The following is a 16,388-nucleotide window of genomic DNA, read 5'->3' as shown; positions in this document are numbered from 1 at the left end:
CTGTGTCTTAGCTATTCAGTTACTTCCAGGGCTGTGCGTCCACGTCGGCGTTTCCCCTCCGCAGGTCCTAAATTCCCCTCGACTCCTCAACATCGTCCTCTAGTGGGAAACGTCCTTGAAAAACGCTGACAGGGTCTTTTGAGCCTCGGCCGTACCCGTCATTCTCGCTGCAGCCGGAAGTAGCGGGCAGTTGGCCGGAAGTAGGGCTGCGAGGCCCGGGTGTACCGGGAGGAGTAGCCTAGGTGCTGCAGTCCGCATGATCTGGGATCTGTAGTTGTGGTTCCCGCGCTGGCCGGCCCAGGTGAGTGGCGGAGGCCGGGGGGAAGGTCATGCCGGCCGCTCGTACTGACCTGGGCTGTGGCCCACGCCTCCGGGCCGGTCCAGGGCCGGCGCGCGCAGAGGCCCGGCTCTGCGCTGCCCCGTCCCGGTGGCGGGCGCCCCTCGCTGGCCCGGCTCTAGGGAGAACCCGGCGACCCCAACCACTCCGGAGTTCTGAGACCTTGGGCGAGCGCCTTATCCGAACCTGTACTTCTCAGCTGTGGGACAGATAATGACAGTACTTGCCTCCCAGACCTGTTGTGAGAATGTAGTGAGCCGCAACTCTTACATACTGTAATGTGCATGCGAATCACTTAGGGATCTTGACGATTCCGGTTCTATAGGTCTGGGGTGGGGCCTGAGAGTCTTCGTTTTCTAACCAGCTTCTGGGTGAGGCTGATGCCGTTGTTATTCAGGCCACACTTTGAGCAGCAAGGCCCTACAGTATTTTGCCTAGAACCTGGGATGGGGTGGGTGAGTCTTCAGTAAATATCAAACGATGTTTTTCGAACAGTTTCTGGTTGCACAAGCCTAACTAAGTAGTATTGATGCCCCACTCCCTTTTTTCTCCCCAGGAGTAAGACAGGTGATTACCTTCTCTTTTTATGTACAGCTCTTCTGTCCTGATTCAGGAAGCTTTGGGCCCTCTCTCTACCACTTAGGTTAATCGACATCCTGAGGTGATACTTTATTGCTCACTCACTGTAGATCCTTGGACAGTGCTTCATCCTGTGGAGCTGGTAGCCAAGTGCTTTAGCACCAACATGGCTCATGTTTTGAGCTTCAGTAATATCCTGCTGTAATCTGAACTCATGTTTTCTGCACTTTGGGCAAACTTTGAGTAGTTAGAACAGCTGCCTTTCCTGAACTAGATTCTGCAGCTCAGTACTCTGAATGGCTCTGGGATGAACTTACTAGTGTCTGATAGACCAAAATAAAACCTGAAGGCTCAGTGCCATATATAATACAACTGAGAAAGTGTCGTATTGGCCTTTGGCAGTTAATGTAGATCCGATTTGTCAGTTTGATTTTCTTCCCCATTCATTGGTTTCTTTTTCTTATTTTTTTGGTTTATTTTTCTGTTCCCCAATAAGGCCTTGTCATTCATCATGCAAATAAGTCAACTTTGATATCAAAGAATTTTGAGGTTCCCCCTTCACTTTTCTGAAATACTGTATTGTGGGGCCTTGCAAATCTAGGAAAACAGATTTAAAACCAAGTGTTTGATGGAGTTAACAGTGATTGTACTTGGACCATTTGGGAATTTAACTATATAACTGTGGGTACAGATAGTTCTCTTTATCTGCCTGGATTTTGTCAGTCCTCTAGTAGTCTCACTTAAATGGCTGAGAGAACATGAGTTTCTTCTCTTCGTTATAGTCAGAAACTTTCTAACGACAGTCTTACCAGACTGTTTAACAGCAGTGGCTCTAACAGAATTATCTGTGGGGCCTCGTCAGACTGTATCTACTCAGGCCCTTCTTGCCATTCTGAGAGAGGAAAAGCAGAGTCTTAGAAGGGGAGGAGAGGGCCATGAAAGCCAAAAAAAAAGTTTCACAGATGACTGACTGTTACTTGCTGTTTTCTAGCCCATAGCATGGAAACTAGAAGTAGAGGGGATGGGCTGTTAGACCTGATTCTGGTTTGACTTAGCTCTGTGAGCAATACTTATCTTGACTTAAACACCTTTGCACTAATGCTTTACCTTCATGGTAGTTGTAGATACCCATCTTGTAGGCTGTGCTCCTGTGGAAATAAGCACAGAAGAGTCTAGCCTAGTTTGCATCTACATTAACAGCTGAGGGCCCATACTGTCAGCTTCTAAACCCTCACCATGGGCATTAAAGCTTTGTAGACTTGTCAGGAGACTCCAGCACTTAAAGAAAGTTGGTTTTTTAATTCTTAGGGTTGCCCATTAAATTATTTGCTAAGATAAGAATGGGTTTTGAAGTATCCATTTATTTGTGCCAATTTTATCAGGACATAAGAAGGTTAAACCTTTCTAGCAGAAAGATCAGAAATCAGAATAAAGGGATGAGATCTGGTAACTGGAATATGCTGAGGGTGTTATATACTTAATCTACAGTTAGCATGGCTGCCTTCCTCCACCTGACTCTCCTCTAACTTCCAGACTGTAGTTTAAAACGAAGCTATTCGACCTTGCTCAGACCTGCACCTGGAAGGCAGAAGTAAGATTCCTCACTCCTATGAAATCACATGATTCAGAGTGGTTTGGGCAGTGCTATTGAGCACAACCATGCTCCCGGGGTCTCTCAGTTTCCACTCTGGTTTGTAAAGACCCTTAAAGAGGAGTTGGGGAGCTGGTTATACTTGGGGCACTTAAACTAGGAAAGGGGCTTTGTGAAATGATGCCACATATCTTTGAACCTTTATAGAAGGCATCAGGAGTCATTGGGCATCTCATGGTGTTCTCAGCTTTCTTATGGATTCTTGGGAGTCTTTAAGTAAGGAGGAACTAACTCAGCTGTGTTTTCTTTACCTGTGTAACACATCCTTACCTCCTTTTCTCTCCACATTTTGCTTTATTGGTTCTGTATTTTGTGTTTCTTCCCTTTTTCTGCAGTATTTAAGACCCAGCTTCCGAAGTGGTCATATTTCATACTTATATATAGATATGGTGTCTGTACACGTAACACTAAAAGTTCCATGATGAAAAAGTAAGTAGCTACTGTTTGCTATTTGCAGTTTGGCTCTGCATGCCTCTAAGATAATTTTGTTATCATTTCTGCCCATTCTGTGAGCATCCATAAAGAAGTTCTGGAGACAGTAAAAGTGCTGACACTGGGAATAGCTTTCCAATATTTTCCTTGAATATTAAGATTGCTTTCTCTATTCACTGATTGTCTTCTTGATGAATACCTTAATTTCCTGTTAGCACATGCATTTTGTAAATTTAATTTTTGTCAAAGTTATACACGGGTATGGTTTACACAGTCGAATAGTTTGATAGAGTTTATAACACTAAATACTAATTTCCTCTCTTTTCTCCCTTTATTTTTGTTTCCTAGAGGCACTATCAACTATTTGTCTGTTTCTTTGGCATTTATCAGTATATTCCTGAATAACATATTTGTGTTGCTATTTTCTTATTTCTAGGAGATATATATCAATATCTATAAAAATCTTTTGACCTCTCTGTGGACTTTGAGTCTCTAGGTCTCTTTTATCACTACCTAACTTTCCCTACCCATCTTCACCTCCCTTTAGCCTCTGAATATAGTTTGCTTATATACATATATATATATATATATATATATATATATATATATATTTTTTTTTTTTTTTTAAATATATCTTTATTGATTTCAGAGAGAGGAAAGGAGAGGGGGAGAGAGAGATAGAAACATCAATGATGAGAGTCATTGATCGGCTGCCTCCTGCACGCCCCCAACTGGGGATCGAGCCTGCAACCTGGGCATGTGCCCTGACCGGGAATCGAAACCTGATCACCTGGATCCTAGGTCGATGCTCAACCGCTGAGCCACGCCTGGCCGAGCTAGTTTGCTCATATTTTTTTTTAATTTTATTTAGAGAGAGAGAGAGTAAAACGTTGATTTGTTGTTCCACTTATTTTATGCATTCATTGGTTGATTATTGCATGTCCCCTGACTGGAGACTGAGCCTGCAACCTTGGCGTATCGGGACTACACACTAACCAACTGAGCTACCCAGCCAGGGCCAGTTTGCTCATAATTTTTGGTTAGTTTGATATTCAAGGTTTATATTAATAGGATTATATAAATATTATTCACAATTGAGCAGGGAATGTAATATAACATTTTTTGTCTTGTACAACCTTTTTGTTTTCCTGCAGCTAATTTTTGTTAATTGGTTTGGTTTTCTGTCTGCCTTATCCCAGATTATCAATTAGAAGTGTAAATCTCCTTTCCCAGGTAACAACTATCCCCTCCAGCATAAACTGGTTGCTCTTTATGTTTGCTTACAGCTCTAGTCCTGGGATCTTCCTTCATCATTATCCTGGGGTTTTCCTTTGCTTCTCTCTTATGTTGAATTCTAAATTTTGGATCCCATATCTCTCTTCCCAACTTTCAGGCCTTCAAATGTGTTAGATCTCTTTACCTTGATACTGGGGCATCTTGTAAGCCCACTACTTTATGTAGATTTCCCTCTTTGAGCTCTTCTCTTTGTTTTATAAACTAACAGTAGTGATAGATTCCCAGACTGTTAGAGGTGGGTGGGCCCATTTGACCTCATTAGGTTCTAACCCTCCAGCTCCCTGCACCCTATAGATTGTTCATTGCCTTCCCTACTTCCCTGTCTGGAATCTGACTGCCCTATTGTCTATCCATTACACCAGCAATGTTAGTTTTGGAATGAATCAGACAATCCTTGATGTCAAACTCACTGTGTGCCTTGTCTGTAACCTTTGGCAGGTTTCTTAGTCTTGTGAAGTCCTCTTTTCCTCATCAATAGGGAGATGATAAATCCTACCTTACAGAAATCCTATAAGGATTGGAATGAATGCAGATAAAATAGCTCATACAAGGCTTAGCACAGAAGAGGCCCTAAGACAATTGTGGCTCTTCTTATTTCCATCTTGGGACTTAGCCTGTAGTTTTACAAATGAAAAAGAGCCACATTAATCCAAGACATGGAATCTGCACCAGTCAGACATTGATGTTCTAAGAAATGATACTTGTTAACTTTAAGACCATGCATAGTAATTTTATTAAGTATTGTTAGGTAGTATTAATTGAAGTAATTTAAAATTATATAATTTATAAAGGTATTTGTTAAATTAATCCATATATTCTTCTGTATTAACACTTTTAACCCCAATAAAAAGGTGAAAAAAGTTCATTTATCAAAGGTATAACAAAGTGTCCCTCACAAAGACATTATATAACTACTTTCCTTTTATATAAGGGTATTTTAGGTGATGGCACTCATTTGTGTTCTATTTATCCCACTGATATTTGTATGTACTTTTTCATGTACTGATGGCTGCTACACATTCTGTAAACCAGCCTCCCCCTTCTGGATGAACATTTGGGGTTTTTTCCCCCAGTTTTTTTGTTTAGACTGCATAGCTATTTTTGTAAAAAAATATTTTGTCTTTTTTACAAGTTATTTCTTCAGATCTAGTTCCCAAGATGAGATGAAGGACTACAGATTTGAATAGTTTATGGCTTTAGTTGCACATTGTGTTGGACTAAATTTACATTCCAGGATCCAAAACAAGTCTTCTTAAAAGCCCTGTTCTGTCACCTGGAGAGTCCCATTACTAACTCTCTCTTTTGTTTCCACCATGCCTATGTTGCAGTATTAATTGAGATTCCTAGTGACTTTTTCTGAGGTATAAATCTTTAATTATCTAAATATTAAAGAAAAAATAAAATTTAAGTATTATTTTCCTAATGTTTTCTAATTTTTAAAAAGGTGGCCATCTGCATTCGTAGGAATAAACTTATGGTCCATAATAAACTTTATGCAAAGGGTGAGGTAGTAAATATTTTATGCTTTGCAGGCCGTATATTTTCTGCCACAATTGCTCAGTTTTGCTCCTATTGTGAGCAAGCAGCTATAAACAGTAATGAATGACCTGGCTATGTTCAGATAATACTTTACTTACAAAAACAGGTGGAGGGCTAGAGTTGGGCCATAATTTGCTGATATTTCGTCTGTGGCATCCGGACCCATAGACTGAAATTTGGAGTGCAGAATGGGTCCACAGGCCACAGTAGAGAATCAAATGTGTAATGATTTCATGTGAAAGAATTCTGTTCTGGTTCACAAAGAAATTGGAGCACACATTCCTGCTATCCAGAGAAACCTTTCTGAGTTATCTGAACAAAGCCACTAACCTGCCCTTTGGTCTCCTAGATCTTACACTATGGGCTCTGGACGGAAGGGGCTGACAGGAGGTGGGCGGGCATTTCAGAAAGTCATTCTGTTTCCCTCAGAACTCTTGAGGGGGTTTTTGCAGCACCAGCCCTGTCTGGTCTGTATCTTGGCAGCTCAGGGCTCCCTGGATTTTGCTTGTCAGGCTTTGGCATTTCTCACGTGCAAGGAAAGACAATAAGCATTTCAAGAAAGCAAGAGTACAGCAGAGTTCATATCCTCTCATGCTTTCTACTGTGGGAGAAAACTGGGACTTGCAGGATAATCAACACCTGACTCACTAAAGCATTGCTAATCCACCGCCTCCAGAGGAAAGCTGTGCTGCTCCCCTTGCTTGTCAGCAGGGCAGTCGTGTGAATTGGTGTTCCCTGTACCCTGAGCCCAGCTTTGAGAACCTTTTTGTTTTCCACCCATGAACTGACAATGAGCAGGATCTTGGCCTTCTGCCTGCACCCCTCAAAATGAGTGAGTTTTTGAGTATATGTCCCAACTGCATGACTACTCTGCAGTAGTGGTTCAAACTCTCTTACAAGCCTCCTGGAGAGGAGAATAGGCATCTTCTAACAGCCATAGGAACAGCATTAGAGCAACAGAATTCTGTAATCAAAAGTTTTGTACTTGGGGAATCAGAAGGGTTATTTTGAGTATAACCAATTAAACTTTACACCAAATCCCACTTTTTACTTTTGGTGTTAGCATGACAGCTTTTACCAACTTTCTTATTCTCCACATGGGTCTTTATGCATTGATACCACAGAGATGGAATAGGTTGCTCACTTTTGTTCCTAGTTTTCTTTTTGAAAGTCTGCCTTCCTTCCTGTTGGAAGTTAACAGAGCAACCGTCTCTTCTCTAACCATCACTACTTTCCTTCTGCCATAAAGGAAGTCTGTCCAGAGGTCAGAGGAAGTCCAGAAGGAAGTTTGGACTGAGCGGCATTCTGAAGAACTGTCCAGTAGTACCCTGGTTTTGAGGTTTTCTTGTGTCTTTATGCAAGTCACACGGAGTTTATCCTTGATGTGTGCTATCTTGTGGTTTGGGCATTCACCAGTGTTGAACTTACTTAAGTGGACAGCAGAGTTTTAACTCATTTCGTATAATGTGTAAATTTTGGTATTGTGATAGGTGGAAGCCACTTATTCTTCATCTACCCTTTTTTCAGTATCTGGCACCAATTCTGGCCCAGTCATTTGTGATCCATGGCTCTTGTGATATGCCGAAGATTTCCAGGCAGTTTCTGTGGAACGCCTCCCAGTCCAGCTCTAATCAAGCACCATATATACAAGAAATTGCTTGGTCAAACCTGTGAGGACTGTGTTCTGACTGCCAAAACGATCAGTACTGACACCAGAATGGTAGCCACTCTCAAGTTATTAAAACCTTTAGGATGTCGAGCGTTTTGCAACCCTTTTGCTTACAGTGCAACCCAAAGTGTGGCATATTGGAATGTGGGAAACTGCACACGGCACAAGGGACAGGACCCTCCAGAACACAGTAGTCTCCGCCATCCTGCCAGAAAAGTTGAGCACATTTGTAGCACCTCCTCTTCTCGGGGGATCCTGACGACCAGCGGTACCCTCCTGGGTTTGGAGTTCAGCAGGGCTTCTGCCTCTAAGGCCAGCGCATTGAAATCAGGCTCCCCTAGGGCTACAAAAGGCGATGAAGAGGATGTAGAAGTTTTTGATTCCTTTGAAGACCCCCGAGTTTTCCTCCAGCTAAGACCAGAGTACCAGCTTCACAGTTATAGCAAATCTGAGCCTTGTCAGCCCCTGTCTGTTTCAGAAGGTGAACTGATTTTGCACAAAGTCACAGTTTATCAAGATAATCTCCAGCCTCAAATCATTGCTGATTATTTCTGTAAGCTGAGCTCTATGCCTTCAGAGCAACATCCTGTTTTGCTGTCCAGTGCCAACTTTGCATTGCTCTGCCAGCTGAGTGTGAAAAACATACATCTCTTTGAGACCCCAGATCTGATCAGTATTTTGAAAGCCTTTGTCAGTTTAGGAATCCCTCATTCCCATTCAGTGCTAGATGTGTATGAAACCAGATTTTGCCATAAGGTGTGGGATATGAATCTGGATCAGCTACTCTTGGTTGCTGACCTCTGGCGATACTTGGGCCGCAGAGTGCCTCGGTTTTTAAAAATCTTTTTTAGTTATCTTCATTTGCACTGGAAAGACCTATCCTTGTCCCAGCTGATTCACCTGATTTATATTATAGGTGAAAATCGTCAGGTACCCCAGGATCTAATGCAAAAACTGGAATCATTGATCCTCAAGTATATAGATTTTATCAATTTAGAGGAGGCTGGTACAATCTGTTTGGGGTTCTTTAAATCAAGTAGTAGTCTCTCAGAATTTGTCATGCGGAAAATTGGAGACTTGGTGTGTGCTGACATGCAGCATCTGAGTAGTTATGCCTTAGTGAATATTCTTAAAATGTTCCGTTTCACTCACGTGGATCATGTAAATTTCATGAAGCAATTTGGGCAGATTGCTCCTCAGCGAATTCCTTCCCTGGGAGTTCAGGGTGTCATGCACCTGACTCTTGCCTGCTCTGCCTTACGCATCTTGGATGAAGGGGTAATGAATGCTGTGGCTGCTTCTGTGCCTCCTAGGGTAGCATACTGTCGAAGTAAAGATGTTGCCAAGTTTCTGTGGTCATTTGGAACTCTGAATTATAAGCCACCCAATGCAGAAGAGTTTTATTCTAGTCTGATAAATGAGATTCACAGAAAGATGCCTGAGTTCAACCGTTACCCAGAACACCTGCTCACTTGCCTGCTGGGTCTTGCATTTTCTGAGTACTTTCCAGTAGAGCTCATCAATTTCGCTTTGAGTCCAGGGTTCGTCAGGTTAGCTCAGGAGAGAAGTAAGTTTGAACTAATTAAGGAGCTGTATACTCTTGACGGTTCAGTTGGCATTGAGTGTCCAGATTATAGAGGCAACCGTCTTAGTTCTCACCTTCAGCAAGAGGGGTCAGAAGTACTGTGGAATGCAGCTAGGAATGATATGAGCTCAAAGCCTGAATTCCTAGAAGCTCTCTTTTTACTTGAGACCATGTTGGGTGGGCCCCAGTATATCAAACACCATATGATTTTGCCTCATACCCGATCTTCTGACTTGGAGGTCCAGCTTGATGTTAATATGAAGCCATTACCATTTAACAGTGAAGCCACACCTACTGAAGATATAGCCAAATTAAGGTTCAAGCATGTGGGAATCAATCTTACAGATGATTTGATGAATCAGCTACTAAAGGGGAAATCAGGAGGTCATTTCCAGGGGGAAATTGTGACAGAGACTGGGCAGCAGCCCATGGAATTAGAGAAGAAAGCATCCATACCCTTGAAGGCCTCCCTTAACAATGTGGCAGACAGATTGGGGGCTATGGAGATGGCTGGCCCATGCCCACCAGCCTGCATGCAGGCCCCGCAAGTGAAGCTGGCTATTCAGTTGACAAACAAGAACCAGTACTGCTATGGTACCAGGGATCTGCTTGGATTGCACAATATGAAGAGGCGGCAGCTGAATCGGGTTGGGTACCGTGTGGTAGAGTTATTCCACTGGGAATGGCTCCCACTACTGAAACGAACTCGCTTAGAAAAGCTGGCCTTCCTCCATGAGAAAGTGTTCACCTCTGCTCTCTGAAGGGCCTTCTAGCATTTCTGCTCTTAAATGCTGTAGCTATGCACTGTACCATGTTGTGAAACAGTTACAAAAGCCAGAATGTTGGTTTGTAATAAACTTATCTGTTGAGGAGACTTAATTGTGTTCTTGTCTGTGACATATTGAAGGTAGTGTATGTTATTGTGAATTAATTGTAACCTAATTTGTGCAGGTAAATAACAAACCTTAAAATGTCCTATTTTCAAGTAATTTCTCTCACTTTTCTTTCTCTGTTTACCATCCTTATTTCACAGTTACTTTGCATTTTTAGGATAAAAGTTTAGTCAGAAATTTTCTAAAGCCAATTTTTAAAAGTTGGTTTTTGGCCTTGGCCGGTGTGGCTCAGTTGGTTGAGCGTTGTGCCATACACCTAGAGGTTGCCACTTTGATTCTCAGTCAGGGCACATGCCTGGGTTACGGGCTTGATCCCTAATAGGAGGCAGCTAATTGATGGTTCTCTCTTATCAGTGTTTCTCTCCCTTCCTCTCTCTAAAATCAATAAAAACATTTTAAAATAATAATTAATAAAAATTGGTTTTCATATACTTTGTTATAAAATAAGAATCTTATACAACTTCACTTACATTTCAGGATTTTCCTCCATGCATGTTTTTTCTTCACTCCCTCCAAAGTTAAAGTCCTTATTCTTGTTTAGATTTGGTTAGTTTTCCTTAGTTGCTACTGATTCTTCCTGCTTTAAAAAGCCATTTCAGAATTAGTGAGCTTAATATCTTCCTCTTAGCCCCCTCTTCTGCATTTTGACCTCTTTTGCACCCCTGGGATATTTTCTCCCTAAAATTGAAGTTTGAAGAGTAGAATTGTATGAGTGCCTGTTGGGCCAGAGGTTCTCAACTATGGCCAAGCAGAATGTCTTTCATGGCAAGTAGCTCAGATGAGAAGGAAACTTACTACTGCCATAACAGGAGCAGTCTAGTGGGCTTCAGGTTTGGTTGTGGAGATTGTATATATGTAACTTTTCTTAATATGTTTTTATTTTTTTAGAGAGGAAGGGAGAGAGAGAGAAACATCCACGAGAGAGAAACAACATGGATTGGTTGCCTCCTGCACGCTCCAGCAGGGATCAAGTCCAAAACCCTAGCTTATGCCCGGACCAGGAATCGAACCAGCGACCTGCCTGTGCATGAGTCAATGCTTAACCACTGAGCCATACAGGCCAGGCATATATGTGTAACAATACAAGTAACATTTGTAAACATTGGGGAGTCTGAGAATTTCTCTTAAAAATATCCCTCCCACCATTATCTAGGTCTCTCAAAGATGACTTTTTAAGAGAGGACTTCCCCATCCAAACAGTACCCTGTTTCCCTTTGTTCATGCTCTGTGACTTTCTCCAGCTTCATTTTCCTCACTGTCCTCAGCAGTATTAGAAATTATTCTGTTTATTTAATTGGTTTTCCTGTTGGAAAGTAGCCTGTTGAGTTAACTTTGTCTAATTAATTTCCAGTGCCTAGAGTGGGTCCTATAACATAGACAGTAATGTTTAGTGAGTGTGGTTGGGCCTTGTTGGAGAGTTGGGGGTGGAAGGAAGGCAGAGGGTGATTCTAGGGAGGTAGAGAGTATCTGGGTCACAAAAGCCTATGGCCTTCCTTAACAGCCTACGTCTACAGGGTCTGGACTCTCTCAAAAGGGATCTAAATTGGGGACTAATTGGGCAGATTGGTGTTTCAGAAATGTTAGGTAAAAAGTAGGGTAGTACTAGATTTGGGAGTGGGAGGTGCATGAGATGAATTGGAGAATATTTTACAGATGTATGCAAGAACTCAGCTGAGAAACAAAGGCCAGAACTGTGGGAATGGAAAGTTTGAATTCCAGCGATGTTTAAAAGGGGAGAAAGACAAGACTTGGTAACTGACTGGATTGGGAAATGAAGATTTTGGTCTCTGGATTGATAGAAGTCAGCAACTAAAATTGGAATCAAAGCAGAAAGGAATTTGGGTAAAGGATTAGTGATGAGTCTGCTCTGGTTGTGCTGAGATGGCCTTCCAGGCAGAAAGGGTTCGGGCCAGGGTCTCAAACGGGGCTGAGGACAGGTGGCAGGCAGAACCACAAGTGAGCTAAATTGCCTGGGCCAGGTGGGGAAGAGGTTATTGCAGGCAGCAAGGGGAGAAGAGGCCAGCAGTGGAGTACCAGCATTCGTGAGAGAGCAAAGCAAAGGAGACCCAGCGGCAAAGAAAGAACAGAGAAACAAAAATGGTGGCAGGGGTCCAGAGACTACCCTCCCTAGGAAGACTTGCAGAACTAAAAAAGCTGTTATATTCAGAGTTAGGGTTTGTTACAGTGAAAGGATACAGATTAAAATCAGTAAAGGAAAAAGGAGCTAGTGTAGAGACTAGGCACAGCTTTTAGTTGTCCTATTCTAGTGGAGTTGTGCAGACATCTCTTAATTTATCCCAGCAGTGATGTTTGATAGCATGTACAGATATTGCCAATTATAGAAGCTTACTTGGGCCTTGGTGTGCAGGGTTTTTATTGGGGGGGGGGCGTCAGTCACATAGGCATGCGTGCCCACATGGTTGAACCTTACTCAATCTGTAGCCTTTCCAAAGGTCCAGCTGATACAGCCTAGCTCAAGACTCCCACCATAAATCACATTGTTAGTATAAACTGTCATGGCCCCAGGCCCCAGGTGTATATAGACAGTGTATCAGGCAGGATGTCCTAAAGGCTTAGAGATTATCTCCTGGTATGTGGTGAAGGGCCAGTTCCTTTGGAATGTGCAGGATTTGTATATCCCAAACCTGCTGAGTTAACTTTTACTGCCCAGAAACCAAAGGGAAAGGAGCATAATTTTAAAAAGAGGGTTTGGCTCTGGCTGGTGTGGCTCGGTTGGAGTGTCGTCCTGTACACCAAAAGGTTGCAGGTTCGATTACTGGACAGGGCACATACCCAGGTTGTGGGTTCAGTCCTCGGTCGGGGTGAGTAAGGGAGGCAACCGATTGATGTTGCTTACATTGATGTTTCTCTCTCTCCCCCCTCCCTCTCAAATCAATGAAAACATATCCTTGGTGAGGATTTGAAAATAAACAAATAGAGAGTTTGTATGTCAGTTCCTGGAAGGAGAACAATTAAGATAAGAACTAAAAAATCAATAAATTGCTAATGAGGATATTACCAATGACCTTAACAATAGCAGTTTGAATTGAATTGTCGGCAGAAGCCAGACTGCACATCTGTTGAATGAGTGAGAGTTAAGGAATGGGTTGCAAATGTTGAGGCAATTCCTTGAGAACTTTAGAAGAGAAGGGAAAACTTGAGCAGGATTTAGAGTAGGACTAGGATTGCTGGATAAAATACAGGCGGCCCAGTTAAATTTAAGTTTCAGATAAGCAATGAATAATGTTTTGTGGTAAGTTACACATAAAATTGGCCATTTTAAATGCATACAATTCAGTAATATTTTAGTATATTGATATTGTGCAACCAATCACCACTATGTAGTTCCAGAACGTTTTCTTCACCCCAAAAGAAAACTCCATACCCATTAAGCAGTCACTCCACATTTCCCTGTTTCCCCAGACCTTGGCAACTACTAATGTGCTTTCTGTCTCTATGGATTTACCTATTCTGAATATTTTTTAAATGCAATTATGCAATATGTAGCCTTTTTTTGTCTGGCTTTTTTAATGTAGTGGAATGCCTTCAAGGTTCATCCATGTTCTACCATGTATCAGTACTTCATTCCTTTCTGTGGCTGAGTAATATTCCATTGTGGAGATGGATATACCATATCTTGTTTGTCCATCAGTTAATGGGCATTGGATTTTTTTGGCTATTGTGAATAGTGCTGCTGTGAACATTTATGTACCAGTTTTTGTTTGAATACCTGTTTTCAGTACATTTGAGTATATATACCTAGCGGTGAAATTGCTGGGTCATATGTTAATTCTATATTTAACTTATTGAGGAACTACTACATTTCCCCACAGTGGTTGTACCATTTTAAATTCCTAACAGCAGTGTACTAGGGTTCCAGTTTTGCTAACACCTGCACTTGTTATTTTCTGTATTTTTTTAAATAGCCGTCCTGGTGGTTGTGAAGTGGTTTTGATTTGTATTTCCCTAGTGACTAATGGTATTTAGCATCTTTCATTTTTTTTTTTTTTAATCCTTACCCAAGGATATGTTTTGATTGATTCAAGAGAAGAAGGGAGAGAAAGAGAGAGGAGGGGGAGAGAACATTGATATGGGAAATATAGATCAGTTGCCCCCTTACACACCCCAAATGGGGATTGAACCCACAGCCTGGGTATGTGCCCTGACTGGGAATTAAACCTGAAACCTTTTGGTGTACAGGACAATGCTCCAACCAACTGGCCACCCAGCCAAGGCAGCAGCTTTCAATCTTAACATATTAAGTCACCAGTCCATGAACACAGGATGTCTTTTCATTTATTTAGGTCATCTTTAATTTCTTCCATCAACATTTTTTTTCTTTTTTTAATATATCTTTATTGGTTTCAGAGAGAGAAAAGCAGAGGGAGAGAGAGAGATAGAAACATCAATGATGAGAGAGTCATTGATTGGCCGCCTCCTGCACTCCCCCAACTGGGGATTGGGCCCGCAAACTGGGCATGTGCCCTGACCGGGAATCGAACCCTGATTGCCTGGATCCTAGGTCGACGCTCAACCGCTGAGCCACGCCCGGCCAGGCTTCCATCAACATTTTGTAGTTTTCAGTGTACAAGTCTTACACCTCCTCAGTTAAATTTATTCCTAAGTATTTTATTCTTTTTGATGCTATTGTAAGTGGGATTGCCTTAATTTCCTTTACAAAGTTCTCCTTATTAATGTATAGAAATATATCTGATTTATTTACCCTGCACTTTTTGCATAATTCTTTTATTAGCTCTAATAGTTTTTTGTATGTGTGTGGATTCTTTAGGGTTTTCTGTGTATAGGATCATATCATGTGTGGGTAGAGATAGATTTACTTCTTCCATTCCACTTTGGGTACCCTTTTATTTATTTATTTTTGCCTAATTGCTCTGGCTAGAACTTCTAGTACGGAATTGAATAGAAGTGGTGAAAGTGGGCATCCTTGTTTTGTTCCTGATCTTAGGGGGAATGCTCTCAGTCTTTCACCATTAAGTTTTATTAGCTGTGGGTTTTTTCATAAATGCCCTTTATTGTGTTGAGGAGTTCCTTTCTGTTCCTAGTTTACTGAATGTGCAATAAATGATTTTTTAGTGTATGGCCCAAATAGTACATGGCCCAAATAGGACATTCTTATACTAAATGAAAATATATATTATTTATTCAATTTTCAGACATAAGTGGGCATTTAATATTTGTATTTGCTAAGTTGGCAACCCTAAAAAAGACACAGCACCATGGCAGGTTTTTTGTTTTTTGGGTTTTTTTTAATGCTCACCTGAGGATATTTATTTCCATTGCTTTTCAGAGAGAGTGGAAGGGAGAGACAGAAAAAAATCTATTGGTTGCCTCCCGCACTTGCCCCAAACGGGGCCAGAGATCGAGCCTGCAACCGAGGTACGTGCCCTTGGCTGGAATCGAATTCGGGACCCTTCAGTCCACGGACCAACACTAACCACTGAGCAAAACTGGCTAGGGCAAGGCAGGGTTTTTTGATGGCCTGTTGAGGGCAGAAGAGGTTTGAATGTTGTTTCCATGTTGAGGAAAGGGTCTAGTAGTCAGAGATAAGTTGAGGATTCAGGAGAGAGGCAAGAACAGATAGAATAAGGCCTGAGGAGAGGAATGGAGTTAAGGTCAGGTTTGTAAATGGAGAGCCTGGCTGCCTCATGTGGGTTCCCACAGAATTTTGCTGACATTGCTATTAAGGCATTGAGTAAATGGTATTAGAACTCTGACCGTGTCCTTATTTTGAGTGTGTGGGTCTCTTTAAAGTAAAAACTATACCCATCTATGCCTTGCTTCGAGCCTATGAGGTTTTAAATCTACTTATGCCCAGCACATGTTAAACCCTTGAAGGGTGAATTGGCTCCAAGTTTGTAATACTGCTAGCTTCTTTTGGGCCCACACCTATGTTCTGGTCTCCTTGTGCACCTCTTACTGGTGGGTGACTGTGTGGGATAGGCTGGGACAGCTGTCTTTCATCTAAGAAGATTGCACATAAGTCAATTTTTTTCATGGATGGGCAAGTAACTCAGTTTGGAAATTATAAGAAGTACTGTACTTCTTTAAAAGCTGAAGTGCCCAATTTATAAAATTGCTCAGTACATTGGTATTCCACCCACTCTTTGAGGTTAAATGCTTTTCTCTTATTTGACAGGTAATCTTTTCTTCTCCCCCCCCCCCCCACTGTAACCTGTTTGAGCCTAGTCTTTAAAATATGTGTAACTGCCAGAATTACTTTCCATTACATTTTTGTGAGACTCAAAATCAGGTTGTATAACTCAGCTATGGCAGCTTCTTTGTAGGCCAAAGGAAGGTCGGTGCTCAGGTGTTCAGAAAGTGTCATGGTCACCTTATTCCCTTCTGAATTATCCCTCCACGATTCCCCACCCCCAGCTTCTGAGTCC

At 41.9% G+C, this 16,388-nt stretch overlaps 2 protein-coding genes across 10 annotated transcripts in view; both read left to right on the top strand.

Moving 5' to 3' along the window:
- Positions 1-203: 203 nt before the first annotated feature.
- The window catches only part of UBOX5 (U-box domain containing 5), a 34,147-nt gene continuing 17,962 nt past the window's right edge, over positions 204-16,388 (top strand). For 4 of the 7 annotated variants that reach the window (XM_081149822.1, XM_081149821.1, XM_081149817.1 and 1 more), the window contains exon 1: positions 211-301. The gene's annotated coding sequence lies outside the window, so the exon portion shown is untranslated. Of the gene's footprint in view, positions 302-2,902; positions 2,997-16,388 lie in introns of those variants that run through there. The other 3 variants (XM_081149823.1, XM_081149820.1, XM_081149818.1) reach the window with 2 other exon arrangements.
- Positions 211-9,962, top strand: FASTKD5 (FAST kinase domains 5). Of its 3 annotated transcripts, none has more exons than XM_081149814.1 (2): positions 211-301; positions 7,362-9,962. In XM_081149814.1, the coding sequence occupies exon 2, from the start codon at positions 7,399-7,401 to the stop codon at positions 9,847-9,849; it is 2,451 nt and encodes an 816-aa protein (XP_081005940.1). In that variant the 5' UTR covers positions 211-301; positions 7,362-7,398; the 3' UTR covers positions 9,850-9,962. The 3 variants fall into 3 exon arrangements, with proteins under 3 accessions (XP_081005940.1, XP_081005941.1, XP_081005942.1); XM_081149815.1 differs by lacking the exon at positions 211-301 and adding an exon at positions 2,906-2,996; XM_081149816.1 differs by lacking the exon at positions 211-301 and having other exon boundaries at positions 7,423-9,962.

Source organism: Miniopterus schreibersii, assembly GCF_964146895.1.
Source record: "Miniopterus schreibersii genome assembly, chromosome: 10".
NCBI lineage: Eukaryota > Metazoa > Chordata > Mammalia > Chiroptera > Miniopteridae > Miniopterus > Miniopterus schreibersii.
Note: the sequence above shows the minus strand (reverse complement) of the source record. Positions and strands in the feature narration are given on the sequence as shown.

Excerpts from the sequence above, each read along its gene's own strand:
- FASTKD5 (XM_081149814.1), top strand. The coding sequence starts at position 7,399 with ATGGCTCTTGTGATATGCCGAAGATTTCCAGGCAGTTTCTGTGGAACG.